A 13,380-nucleotide genomic window follows, 5' to 3' on the forward strand; every position below is an offset into this window, starting at 1 on the left:
TCATTATTTTTGTATAGCCTTATGCCCAGATGGGTGAAGAGGATATTGTGATTATTTAGCTTCAAAGTTGCATACCGAATTTCCCCGAATAACTGCTCACGCTCAAATAAGCGCCCCACTCAGCTTCTTCCCACACTTTCTGAAATAGTAAGGAAACAAAGGAAAACTGTTTCTGTTGCCATTTTATTTAGGAATTTTTAAGGTTTAACTATAGCGGGGCCAGTATAGGTTGACAGTTTCTGCATAAGCGCCCCCTCTATTAAGTGCCCTCCTTCCAATGAGTACCCCTACTTTTAGCCGAAATTTTAAAGAGGGGCCTGGGCGCTAATTCGAGCAAAAACAGGATGATAAGAAGTTAAATTTACTTACTCGGAATGAGGCCCTCTGAAATAGTTGGAAATGCGATTTACTTGAACCGTCATCTCCCGTAATCAGAAGTGGTTCTCCAATCTTCACACCAGCGACATCAACAACATCGTCGGTGTCTTCCCTGTCAATCAGTTGCAAAGCACCGGGAGATGGATAAAGCACACAATGTTCTCTGCAATTAAGCTTGAGGTTCAAGAGTTCTACAAGCTTGGATACGAATGCAATTGATTCATTTTGGTTCCCGCAACATTTAAGGCTGATAAGGCATAAGATCTCATCAGATGCATAGTCTTCGTGAATCCTTTCAGAGGAGATTTCTACGTAAGAAAAGGCATCTTCAGTGTCTCTGCAGGAACCAGCAGCACAGCGTAGGTCCTGAAGAATCTTGTTCACATTCTGCAAACAAATGCATTTTTAAGTGCCCTCGAAGTGGTTAATTCTATAACAAAACTTTTAAATGTGAACGTCTTAAGAATCCCGGCAGGATTTTTGCAAAAAAAAACAAAAAACAAAAAAAAAACAAAACCTAACACTAACTAACAAGAACAACGACAACATCGATAACAAAAACCAAAAATGCAACAAAAAAATCAGACAGTACCCCAAAAATATCATTAAAAATTATCAGAATCCTTCAAGTCCCGTGGCCAAATCAGACTTTTGAGAACCTGATGCGCATTATTTAAAAAAAAATTGACTCCATGATCAATTCTGCCCTATATGAAATTATACGTATTTCTAAGTGCGAACAGTTCTAATGTTTCACAACCTCTTTCTTGGGATCTATAAGTTTCTAGACAGCGAGGTATTCCAAATCGAAGTAAAACATAATCAGAGAAAGCCGCCAACTCACCTGTCGCGGACGTTTCGTGTTCCCTTGAAAGACAAATTCATCTCCCACTTGAACGTACTTGACAATTGAACCAACTTGAACATTTTCTGCTTTCACCTCCTCATCCTCCCAGGTACCTATGAGATCTTTCGTCAGCAGTTGATAAGGTTCACCTACACCGGATCCTTCTTCATTGATCTTTCTCCCATAAATGAGGCTAGTAGCACCCCCAGGGTGAGTGTTTGATATTTCAACAACTACGCAGTGACCTTGTTTGGCATTGTCTGCAGCTGTTAATGTCAGTCTTTTCATACCTTGGCTGAGAGGTATAAAATCGTGATGCATTATGGAAGATTCACCAGGTGATTCTTCCATAATGCAAGGCTTAAACTGTTCACATTTCGGGCTAAGATGTAAACAGTTTAAGCCAAGCTCAACATTTGTCGTTGACTCTTTTCCACGTTTGGCTTCTTCAACGATGTCTCTCGGATTAGTCATCTCTGTTTGCGTCGTAAACTTCTTTCCAGGCCTTTTAGGCAAACTTACGGTCTTCTTTCCTCTCAGCTATGAGAAGAGAAAAAAGTACATCATGGATAGAGGAAGCGAAGTGTAAAAGTATTTTATCGTTTTTTAGCAATGGTTCTATTTATAGGACTCTGTGGCCTTTGCAGAAAGGAAAGGAGGTTCAAGTAGGGTAAGGTAAAAGGATAAGGGTGGGAAAGGTGAAAAACGCAAATGAGAAGGCGAAGGAAACTAAAGCATTAACCCTTGATTGTAGAGACGATTTTCCATTTTATCAAATTCGAGAAAAATAAAAAGTTCCAATGAGGAGTCGAACCTCAGAATTTTTAGTTTATTTTTCTATGTTCCACGTTCGCTACAAGACGAAAATCATCTTTCCCCTTTCACTTATGAGCTTAAAGTTCACTAAACCCTCTGTAATTTATTAATTGTCACCCTTACAACATGTATTCGCTAAATGTTTCCTAGTTCAAAGTGTTTTTCTGTTTTTCAGTCAAGTATGAGCTGCCAGACTTAAATTGTGATACCGTCTCAGTTCAAGTTGACGCATGTACATCTATGATTTTTTTTTGTTGCACAGCAAGTGTTTTGAATATCATTAATATTTTTATCATTCAATCATTACACATCCTACACCAAGTGTAACTTGTAGATGAATTCAAAGTGACTTCAAGTCAAGTGAATTCAAGTTGACTCACACCATCCCGCTCCTAATGCGGATTTTTGAAATTATTGAATGAAAACGTTTACAAGAAAATAGCTTCCTAACTTCCAAACATACCTGTATATCTACATCTCTTTCAAGTGATAATTTAGTGTCCTAAAGTAGGAATAAAATCGGTCAATAAATAAAATTATCATTCGATGCACTTAAGCTACACATTATCATTCTTAGTATGTAACCCTCTCAGCATCATGCCCAGGCTTAGCACAACGAGTAAACACTGACACCAAAAATATATCCATAAATGCAAAGAGGGAAATTACGCTTTCACCTTGGTAAGGTAAATACTTTGGAACACAGCACGGGTAGGGATGCACCAATTAACATGCTGTACAAAAAGAAATGCTTTCAAATTCATAAAGTATTTTAAATTCAGCCAAGGGGCTGCAAGCAATGAAACATTCTTAATAACACATCTGCGTTGTAATGAAGAAGATTACGGAAGTTCAGGTAGTAATTTCATATAAATACTGCAGTGTGTACAAAATGCACATGACATGAAGCTCATTTCCTAAAATGTCCCTACGTTATTCCATTTGACGTACCTGTTTATGTTCAATGTTGAGGATAAATATGGTTGATCAGAAAATGCGAAATTCCTACTACAAAATTAAATTTCTTCCGAGGAGCAACCAAACATACCCTGGCATCAGCTTCGAACTTTCTCCTAAAACTAAGCCGCTCCTCTTTTTCCAGCCCTTCTTCTTCGCCCTGGAAAAATAATTAAAAACACTCATGAGCTCAACAGTTTCACTTAAGAAACTAAAGGTAATGCAGCTCCGCAATAGCAGATTCTGAAGAAAGAGTGGATTTGAAAAGCTACTACTTCAAGCAAGAAAGCAATGCCTCTCAAAATAACAACAGCATGCCGGAGAGAGAGCAATATTTGAAGCTCAACCATTATCCTCTACGGCCTAAAATTAATCTAAATTCAAATCCGTAAATCTGCCCCGGCTTCAACCGACTATTCTTTTTATAGAGTTTGATACTTGGAAAATAATCTTAATTAGCCCCATAAATGAAACAACACAATGACCCTACTGATAAGGCTTTAACGTCTCCCTTTTAAAGCTAACTACGAATGATAATCTGAACACATGTACGAGAATGACATCTTCGTGAATTCAAGAATGCATTCATCTGAACAGCAACTATGTTAAAGAAAGAAAACACAATAAGAAGATACGTGAGGATGCATTTCCTTTAGAGAAAAGTGCATGAATGCAGTCAAATGTCCACATGAGCAAACTGCACTCAGCAGGTCTTCGTGGCAAGAGAATATCAGGAGTATTTTGTGCGCAAAATTTATGCCACTGGGCGAACAGGGCACCTTAAATGAAAAAAAAATTACGATAACCCTAACAAAATACTTAGTTTTCCACATGTCTTTTCAAGAAAAGCAGCAACAATAATCTTTACACACCATGCCAATAACGTCTTAAGATGTACAGCACCGAGTTTAAAGGATACGCCACACAACTATGAACTGCCATAAAAGGTCTGATTTAGAACTTTGACTAAACTTTACATGAAAAATACAATTACAATATAATTGAACTTAATACGTACCGATGGCATGATCGTGACCCAGCAAAATCCTTCGAGCTTCAAAAATTCAAAAAAAAAAATTAGACCACGAACAGTACCATCTTTTCGGCCAAGTCCATTGCGCGAGTCAAAAAAAATTCATTTAAAAAAAATTAATGTTAGCGTGCTGCGGGAACTATTGGAGTGAAGCCGATGCGCCGCGGGAGCTCCATGAGTGAGCGCTATCTGACTCTTCGAGCGACAAACCCGATATGTATTATGGCTGAAAATTGAAAACTGAACTTGGATTGCTTTTTGAAACGGTGACCATCATATCAAAATATAGGTGTTCATTTCCAAAAGGCACTATTAAATAGATACCCTAGTCCCAGAGGTTCTCTTCTCTCTACCGGAGTACGAGAGCTCGGCGCAAAGCGCCGACTAACGGGCTGCAAAGCAGCGAGCGGAGAGAACCTCTGGTCAAGAGCTTTGAGAATCTCATTTTCATGCCACCAAGCCTCGGGTAACAGCCATCAATCACGCCCTTTCCGACAACCAATCAGAGGTATTTTACCCCCACAGGTATTTTAGTACTTTACTCTGGTAGGACAGGACTCAGGAAAGCGTTGAAAGGTTTTCAGCAATGCTATCCGTTTAAAAATCTGACCACCGGTAGGCCATAGGGTAGGCCACAGGGTAGGACCATGACCTAGGCCACCTGTTGTCCACACCCCGTCACAGAACATAAGTAGAGAACAAGATAAACTTGGCTTCATTCGATTTGCGTTTTCCTTGACAAAAAAGATCTAAGGTTGATTGCTTTCGCTTTTGACCTCGCAGGTCATTAATTTTCGCAATTTCGTACTGATAGTCACCTACGAAGACTACTTTTTCCCAGTTTCCTGCTCGCACTAATAATGCATTCAGGTATCGAAATCCAATATGGCGGACAACACGGATGTTCCGAAAACACACACTGACCCCCAGTCCATGGACCCCCTACGGACCTGGTTCACGAACCCCTGTACGGAGCGGTCCTCGGATCCTCTATGGACCCCCCTTTACGGACCCCCCATGAAAAGACAATAATAACAATGACAACTTATAGAGATTTGACTTACCGTTGTTTTTTTGTTCGTGATGGCGAAATTTTGACTGTTAATATTCCAAACATTACCGTGGCAGTAAAAGGAGGAAAAAAAGCTGACTAAAAAGTAAAAAAAAAAAAAAAAAAATGAAAAGACCGATAACTTAGCTAACTTGTGAATATATACCCTTCTGCATTCGCTGCCACTGACTGCCTCCGCCATTTTGTTCGGCTCATTCCCCTGCGTGTTCATTAACTCGTCCCAGTCTTCCACAATATGACATTCCTTCCCTTCTCTCTCGTGCAACCATGGATGACTGGTGAGCTTTTGAATTCAATCACCTTTGTTCTTTTGTTTTATTGTGACATCTACATCTAAAACAGTTTACAAATATATGTTCTTTCTTTAGCAGTAATTTCGTCTATGAAATTATGTCAAGTGACGAGGTGAGTTGAATTTGTTATACTTCAATGAGCAAGTCAAATCTCTATAAGTTGTCATTGTTATTATTCTTTATATGTCTTTATACTCGTCATCTGTGACAGTATTCTCAGCTGGCGCAGATCTCTTTTGACAACTACCATTCAGAGCACCTGTTGATGTGCTGCCGAACACTTCCAATGCTTTTCCCCATCAGAAATTCTTCTCTTGAATCGCTCCAAAGCCTTATCCCTCCCTTTACAATAGAAACCCACGACGGCTTTCAACACACTGGACATGACGAGATGTGATGTAAGCCGTTGTCAGTAGTGACTAAGTCAAAAGGTTGGAATAACGTTGCGTGCTGCGTGGCGTGGCCACTGACCAGAACAGATTAGTTTTCAAATAGGTTTAGATTAAGTTATCTCTTTTCAAACAAAAACTATTAAAATTTAAAAAAAAATGAGAATATTTTCAAACTGTCAGTTTAAGTAAAACATAGTAAACATTGCTATAAAGTGAGTATATATGGAGGGCTGGAAACTGGTTTACCAGTTTAAAGATCTTTTAATGACCTATTAGATCTTCAACTGCACGCAGCAAGGAGCGAGTATAGAGAAAGTGGCGAGACCCGAAACATCTTGAAGGCACGTGAGGGTAAGCATTGAACTGCTATTTTGACGGTTGACGGTAAAAATTTATTTACTTTTTAGACAACTGACCTTTAAATATTAGGTCCTCTGACGGCGGACGGTTAAACCCCTATGAGGCCTTTTAATGGTGCGTCGTCTGGACTTTTGTATTGTGCGTGTTTATCAAATATTGAGATGAAAAGAGTGTTCTCATTGGCCGATAAGTGTGTCTGGATGAGATTATGCAAACATTTCTAAGACGTCACACTTTCTATAATATTCCAGGAATATTTTATAACAGCAAAAGAGGATTTTTTTTCCTGTGTTAACACAGCCTCATCTCAACACCAAGGATTGTGAGTAATAAAAATAAAAAAAAAGCGCGAGGTTCAGTCGAGACTTTGCACAACTTTCTCGTATTCTCCCAATCCCTGTCGTGTTTAGATGGAATGATAACACAAAAAACCTTCTCCTTTGCTTGATTGTTCTATCTATGGTTCAATTTTTAATTTCAAACTATATTTTTAAAGCCTCATTCCTTTAGCAAAACATTTACTTATAAGAAATTTCCTCCCCTAAATCGAATGTTTTCATTTTCAAGATATGAACAAAGAAATTGTTTGCAGACGCCATTGCTGCATAAAACATCTATCTTACCATCTCATTTTCAATCACTTGCCACCCAAAATGGCTGCAATGGAGTTTGATTTCCTCAAATTGTTTCAAATCCTGGTTAAACAAGACAGATGGGTACAGTTGGTTCAAGAGGACAACCTGCTCCCGTCTTCAGTATGGTGTCACAACGCAGGGTGTATGAATTCCTTGTGCTGGACTAGACAAAGTTCACTTCGAGATAGATATGAATGGCGATGCTCCAGGAGCAGCTGATATGGAATACCATTGATACGCCATAATTCTTGGTTTTATGGCACTAGGCTTTCATTTTGACAAACTATCAACCCTGCAACATACGCTTCGGCTCAAATTTTGCAACTTCTCAAGCATGAAACTTCATCTAATGACGAAACAAAACCAACAGAAACGGTGGTAAATCGCGGGTATCAATAAACTAGAATGGTTTTGGTATCATTCAAAAACATGGGCATGCTACGCATGCAGGAGTTGTTTTTTTTGGATACGTAGGTTGAAATGGGACACGATATAACTGATGTTGGTGTCTTAATAACTGTTGGCAAAAATAAACTGCATTGGTACAACGCTTCCTGCAGTCCCCTCCACAGCCCTCATTTAAACTTGTCACGCAACGCTATCCCTCTCTCCAACATTGCATGATGAGACTAAACAACAACCTGCTCGTAGGTTAAAATTGTGCTTATTGCCGTTCCTTCGTCAGAGACAAAGTCCTAGTTATTATTCTGACCATTAAGGGCCAGAATCAGACATTCTGTTTGGTTTTTCCTGTGCAAGAAAATTCACAATAGCGTGCAGTTTTTAATTGGCGTAAAATAATGTGGTGGCATATCCAGGGAACGAGGTTGAGTTTTGGCATCGAGTGTCAGTCAGATTTGAAGTACTGGCCGCGCAGCAACGATAAGCTTGTTACAGTTTATACTCATCTTTCGAGTGAACTTAAATATATTTAATTAAAGTACAAACCTAATACTGTGAATCACTACTATTATTAACGTACTAATGAAAACAACAATCCTTGGGAACAGTAATACAACCATCTTATGTAAACGTTGGCGATTGAAACCATACGTAAACAAATATTGCGAACAAAACAATTGTACTTTTCTGACCAAAAAAGAAAAACTTGTGGAAGTCACTGTCACATACCTTTAATTTTAATCAGCCAAAAAACTTGAGGTCTATAAAATGCCTTCTGTGATATATCGTTCCGAGGCAACCAAAAAATTGAAAGGTTTGTTATTAGAAGTAAGCAAGAGAAGTCCTTGTAAATAACGTCATCGCGTTCAAATACAACTTTTTAGTGAGTGATCCCGCCTTTCCTCCGGCGATTTTAGTAATTCCAAATTGTCATGGATGGCATCAACTTTTTCCGAAGTCTTAGTCTCCATAACTCTCCATGTTAACAAACCATGAAAAACACTCGACAGCGATTTTGCTAAATTAGCAAAACCCTCAATTCGAACCAATTCAATTCAATCCGCTGATCCACAAATCCGGCCCAAATACAGGCTCCATGTAGCTTCTTGTTCAGTAACAGATGGTTGCCTCAAAATACTCTTCCATATAATTTTGCAGTGGAAAGCTCTATTTTATCTCTTATAGCCTCTGGACAAAGATATTTTCCGGTCTCCGTTCTTCGGAACAAGTAAAAGTAGATTGAACCAAGAGAAAGTATCATTCTTCAAAAGATAATAAGGTGGGCTACTTGATTGGTTGTTGCCTATCTGGACTTTGCCCTTTGCGTGCGAAATACGGGATGAAATGCAGGTTGTTTACAGGAAATTGACACGCAATGGGGTGAAGTCCAGGTTAGCCATAAGCGAATTTTATTGGTAGAAAACGTCTAAGCACGTGAGAGTTGCGTGGAAAATTAACCGACCGTACCATTCTGTCCCTTGTGAAATATTTTTCATTGAGGTAGATTATGTCATAAAATTTGCGTTGTTTACTGGAAAATGGCATTTCATGATCTAAAAAAATCTAATCCATACTGGCGAGTACAAGTAACACGGAATTGTAACGGGAAAGTATCGTTTAAGCAATATTTAATTAATGGAAGACTTTTAGAAGCAAAGAAACCGATATGTAACATGGCAGTGGACGCAGAAAGTAAATGTAACTTGGTGGTCGTTTCAACCGCTGCTAAAAGAACAACCATATGGCAAAAAAAAGATTATCAATCAAATATGATTTACGCAAATATCTTGCGCAAGATTTACCAGAGTCAGTAAAACTAGCCTTTCCGAAACAACACGCCATAGCGCTAAATTCGTGTTAGGCCTCCAGCTGACGGTGTATGCGTCGTAAGTGAAGGAGCGGTACACAAAACATGCACGTTTTAACTCGCTAATCGGTAGAAAAAGTTCCCTGACGACCTTTCAAATCCAGACAGATCATAGCGATAGAATCCTCACGAAGGACATTAGCCATTACACTGAATAGATGATCTTACAACTCTTGTAGATGTCATCTTACCTCGCTCCTTTAGCGAAATTCAAAATTGGAATCGCTGATAAACTCATATAAAGCAATGAAATATCCTGAAGTTGCTCTTAGCAACATCTGAAGTAATATTTGATTCAAAATTGTTCTCATGTTCCACTCAGTCTCCTTCAGAAGGAAGAATAAGCATAGTCGTACAACGATTACAACTCCGCCACTTTCCCAACACGACTAATATATTTCCTTAATTCGCGAACCGTTCTCTCCGACTCAGGCGTTGATTCGCTGAAATTTGAAGACCTTTCAAACCACAAATTAGCAAGAACAAGAACGCTCTGATTGGTGCCACATCGAAAAATACTACAATCTGATTGGTTTGTGATACACCAAAAAATTGGGCCAATCACATTGCGTTGAGATAACCAAAAAAGATGCGCCAATCAGATTGCTTAGAGATACACTAAATTGCGCTGATCAGATTACACTACACCACAACACATCAATCTATACGCTAACATATAGTTATTTATTTTTAAAAAAATAACTCAATAAAGGCTTCTACTATCCCTCAGATATTTTTGCAACGAACGGAACAAAATGTTAACGAACAGCTTAGCATTAACTCTGTGCAACATTCACTTTCCAGTGTTCTTTGCTTCGAATTCATGTAAAAGCAAATTTGTCCACTACTTCTATAACAACAGCAAAACGCTCTATAATTGATTGGTCATTCCATTCAAGCTCACATGTTAACTTTGATTTCTTTTTATAGTCGCGAACAAGTATATATACTGAAACTGTGCTAACTAACACTTGATAACAATCATTTAAATTAGTCATCATTGGACATAGAAGTAACCTGAACCTGACCATAAAGAAAAGCTATACACTTCTAATAATATAAATAACATTACGTTACTACTGATCAATTTCGGATAACATGCTATTTACCTTTTTTGCATATTCACCTTAAATGATTATTTAATTAAGCATGGGATCGTATATGAAATAAAAACTAAACACTTCTAATTCTCTAAAACTATAAATAACATTACGTTATTACTGATCAATTTTGGATAACATGCTATTGACCTTTTTTGCATATTCACCTAAGAAAAATTATATAATTAAGCATGGAATCATATATGAAAACTTTTCTAACACTTGTTGAACATACAATTGACCTCATAGTACAACCATTCACATTCTTGCGAAATTTAAGGTTACTGGCCTTCCTCTTCCATTTCGTGTTAAAGTTTTCGTTATTGTAAACAAGTGTTTTATTTACGAAAAAGAAAACATAACTTGTACACGATTTAGGTATCATCTAGGTCATTCAATATTGACCATAGCACGGATATGAACTGACTAAAGAGAGTTCCGTATCTACATGGTCGTTCTCCTCAGCTTCATCTTCACGGTTCTTGTCAAATGAAATTTCTCTGGGCTCATTTTCTGGGTAGGTAGAAATTTAAAAAGTTAGAAAGTCTACAAAGTAGGTACAATCATATAAGCTGGCCTCAAACTCTTAAAACCCAGGTTTTCTGGACAGGAAAGCACAAAGACTAGTGCTATTACTCCTGGATTACTTACTTATCCATAGCGTTAATATTGATATGTCGCAATGAAACTTTTGAGATCACGCCATCCAAAAAATATTTTTCTTAGCCCACTATCTTTACAGGTTTCATAGTATTACAAGTTTTTCATTTCACTCCTGGGGGGAGATAAATGTTCTATAAACAACAAGAGAGCCTTCCAGAAAAGAATTAATTATTGAAGCCAGCTTCTATTTGAATCTGGATATCCGTATTAGAATATCCTTGGTGTAGGCAGCTGTCAAACAGTTAATATCAGCTATCATTTCATGTAGACATCAGCCTTTCCCAGGAACAATTTAATAGCACGCGTGAAGCATAAAATAACTTTATCCGCTGATTGGGTCGTTGCGTGTAAAATTGAATTGAAAGCGGAGAGTACATGCCTTACTCGTGGTGAGTTATCTTAATAAATTTGAAAACCATCTTTTGAAGAGTCAACTTTCATGCACATCTGCCGGTAAACATGCGATTAAAATACTTTGGTAATTGTCGTACATAGGCATGAAAATACAGAATGGTGCACCTTCTGATATCGAAATATAGCTTTTTGCTTCCGCATTAAAGCCAATTCAGTTTTTTTTTTTTCTGATGAAATGTCCTTAAGCCATCTAAGTATCTTTCGTTGATGTGGATTGGGCTTTTTGGTCGGAACTTTTGTCCATCTTTAAATATACATCACAGGAGGAAAAGAGACTCATTTGTGTTTATGATCTAGGTACTCAAGTTAATTCCCGCAGGGAAAATTAAAAAATATATATATGATCATCATTTTTGTATAACTCAACGCCCAGAAGGGTGAAGAGTATATGGTGATTATTAAGCTTTAAAGTCACATACCGTATTTCCTCGAATTAGCCGGACTTGTTTTCTTCTTCTCTCTCAGCTTTGGGGAGAAAAAGGTACATTATGCATACAAAAAGCGATGCGTAAAAGTATTTTATCGTTTTTTAGCATTGTTGTATTTATAAGACTGAGTAGCCTTTGAAGACAGGAAAGGAGGCTGAAAATAGGGTAAGGTAAAAAGGATACGCGTGGGAAAGGTGAAAAATGTGATTGAGAAAGAGAAGGAAACTACAGTATTGTCTTGTGCGTGGGAAAAAGAAGAGTTCCAATGAGAAGTCAAACCTCAGAATTTCAGTTTCGTTTATTTTTCTATGTTCGCGTCAAGACGAAAAAATCTTTACCTCTTTCACTTATGAGCTTAAATTCACGAATCCCTCTTTTATCAATTACTTGTCACCCTAACATGTTATTGCTAGATGTTTCCTGGTTCAAAGTGTTTTTCTCCTTTGTTCTTCTTCGTTTTCTTCTTTCAGTCAAGTATGAGCTGAACCAATTATGGTCTAGCAAGATTTAGTGTGGTGGCATCACAGATCTTGCAAACGATACCTATTAAAATAAAGTGTCTCCCTGCCAAAAGCTTTAAAAAAGAATATAAACTCTTCCTACTTGGCAGGCAGACATCTTGAACAACTTTAACCTATCACAGAGCTCTATTTTACTATTTTGACTATTTAGTATATGTGCTATCTCCTTAAGTGTATTTAACTTTCACCCATCCGTAGCTGCTCTGTGGTAGTGGCCAACTCGAAAGCTTGGCTCCTTTGGCTACTACACACTCTTTCCACTGCTTTGTGTAAATTCATGTATAGTTAGAACTCTCTTCTTTTTTTTCTTCTACTTTTTCTCTTTCTCGTTGTTGTATTTTTAGTAGAATAAGTGTGAATAAAAGAATAAATGAATGAATGAGCTGCTAGACATAAACTTCACTCGTGATACCGTCTCAGTTCAAGTTGGACGCATGTACAGCTCTGCTTGTTTTGTTGCACAGCAAGTATATTGAACACGTCATTACGATCTTTATCGTTCAATCGCCACATATCCTTGGCCTCATTTTCAAAACGAATCCTCGTGCTCAACCATTCTTGTGAAAATGAGTTTAATTTGCATGTGAATGGAAACTTATCATTTGAAAGGATTAGCACGAGGACTCATTTTGAAAATGAGGCCAAGGGTAATTCGCAAATGGGCTATCGTAGATGAATTCAAGTGTTGACTCGCATCTCTCTTTAAAATAATTGAATGAAAATGTGTCGGGAGAATAGTTTACAACTTCCAAACATACCTGTACATCTACAACATCTACACATCTTTCGAGTGACAATTCAGTACTCTAAAATAAGAATAAAATAGGTCAAAATTAATCAATGCACTTAAGCTACAAATTATTATTCTTAGAAAGCAAGTTGTTTCTTTAGCCCTTTCAGCACTATGTTTAGACTTAGCACAGCGAGTAAACACTGACAACAATTTTTTTACACATATCAATTAAAAAAATACAATAATGCAAATTGGGGATATCAATTTTTCGGCCTGTTTTCAGTATCACATCTGATATGTCATGAAGAAGATCAAGGAAATTCAGCTCAATAAGTTCATGCTGATACAGGAGTGTTTACAAAGTGCACATAACATGAAGCCCGTTTCCTAAAATATCTCCACGTTATTCCATTTGACAAGGTTAAAGATCGTTAATTAACCAATGCTGAATTTCTAACACAAAATTAAA

The 13,380-nt window shown here is 37.7% G+C and overlaps 1 protein-coding gene and 1 long non-coding RNA gene across 2 annotated transcripts; both read right to left on the minus strand.

Moving 5' to 3' along the window:
• Positions 1 to 238: 238 nt before the first annotated feature.
• On the minus strand, positions 239 to 1,576 carry LOC148724802 (uncharacterized). The gene is made up of 2 exons (XM_088731370.1): positions 1,223 to 1,576; positions 239 to 765 (listed from the first exon to the last, which is right to left on the minus strand). Exons 1-2 carry the CDS (start codon positions 1,574 to 1,576, stop codon positions 325 to 327), a joined length of 795 nt encoding a protein of 264 aa, XP_088587496.1. The 3' UTR covers positions 239 to 324.
• Positions 1,577 to 9,717: 8,141 nt separating this feature from the next.
• Positions 9,718 to 12,984, minus strand: LOC148724803 (uncharacterized). Its single transcript, XR_015991044.1, has 3 exons — positions 12,937 to 12,984; positions 11,649 to 11,694; positions 9,718 to 10,665 (listed from the first exon to the last, which is right to left on the minus strand). It is a non-coding gene; the product is annotated as an uncharacterized LOC148724803 (long non-coding RNA).
• Positions 12,985 to 13,380: the final 396 nt, after the last annotated feature.

Source organism: Stylophora pistillata, chromosome 8 (genome assembly GCF_964205215.1).
Source record: "Stylophora pistillata chromosome 8, jaStyPist1.2, whole genome shotgun sequence".
NCBI classification, from domain to species: Eukaryota; Metazoa; Cnidaria; class Anthozoa; order Scleractinia; family Pocilloporidae; genus Stylophora; species Stylophora pistillata.

Excerpts from the sequence above, each read along its gene's own strand:
- LOC148724802 (XM_088731370.1), bottom strand. The coding sequence starts at position 1,576 with ATGGAAGAATCACCTGGTGAATCTTCCATAATGCATCACGATTTTATA. Across the intron at positions 766-1,222 it reads ACACGAAACGTCCGCGACAG|AATGTGAACAAGATTCTTCA; the intron begins GTGAGTTGGCGG and ends ATTTGTTTGCAG.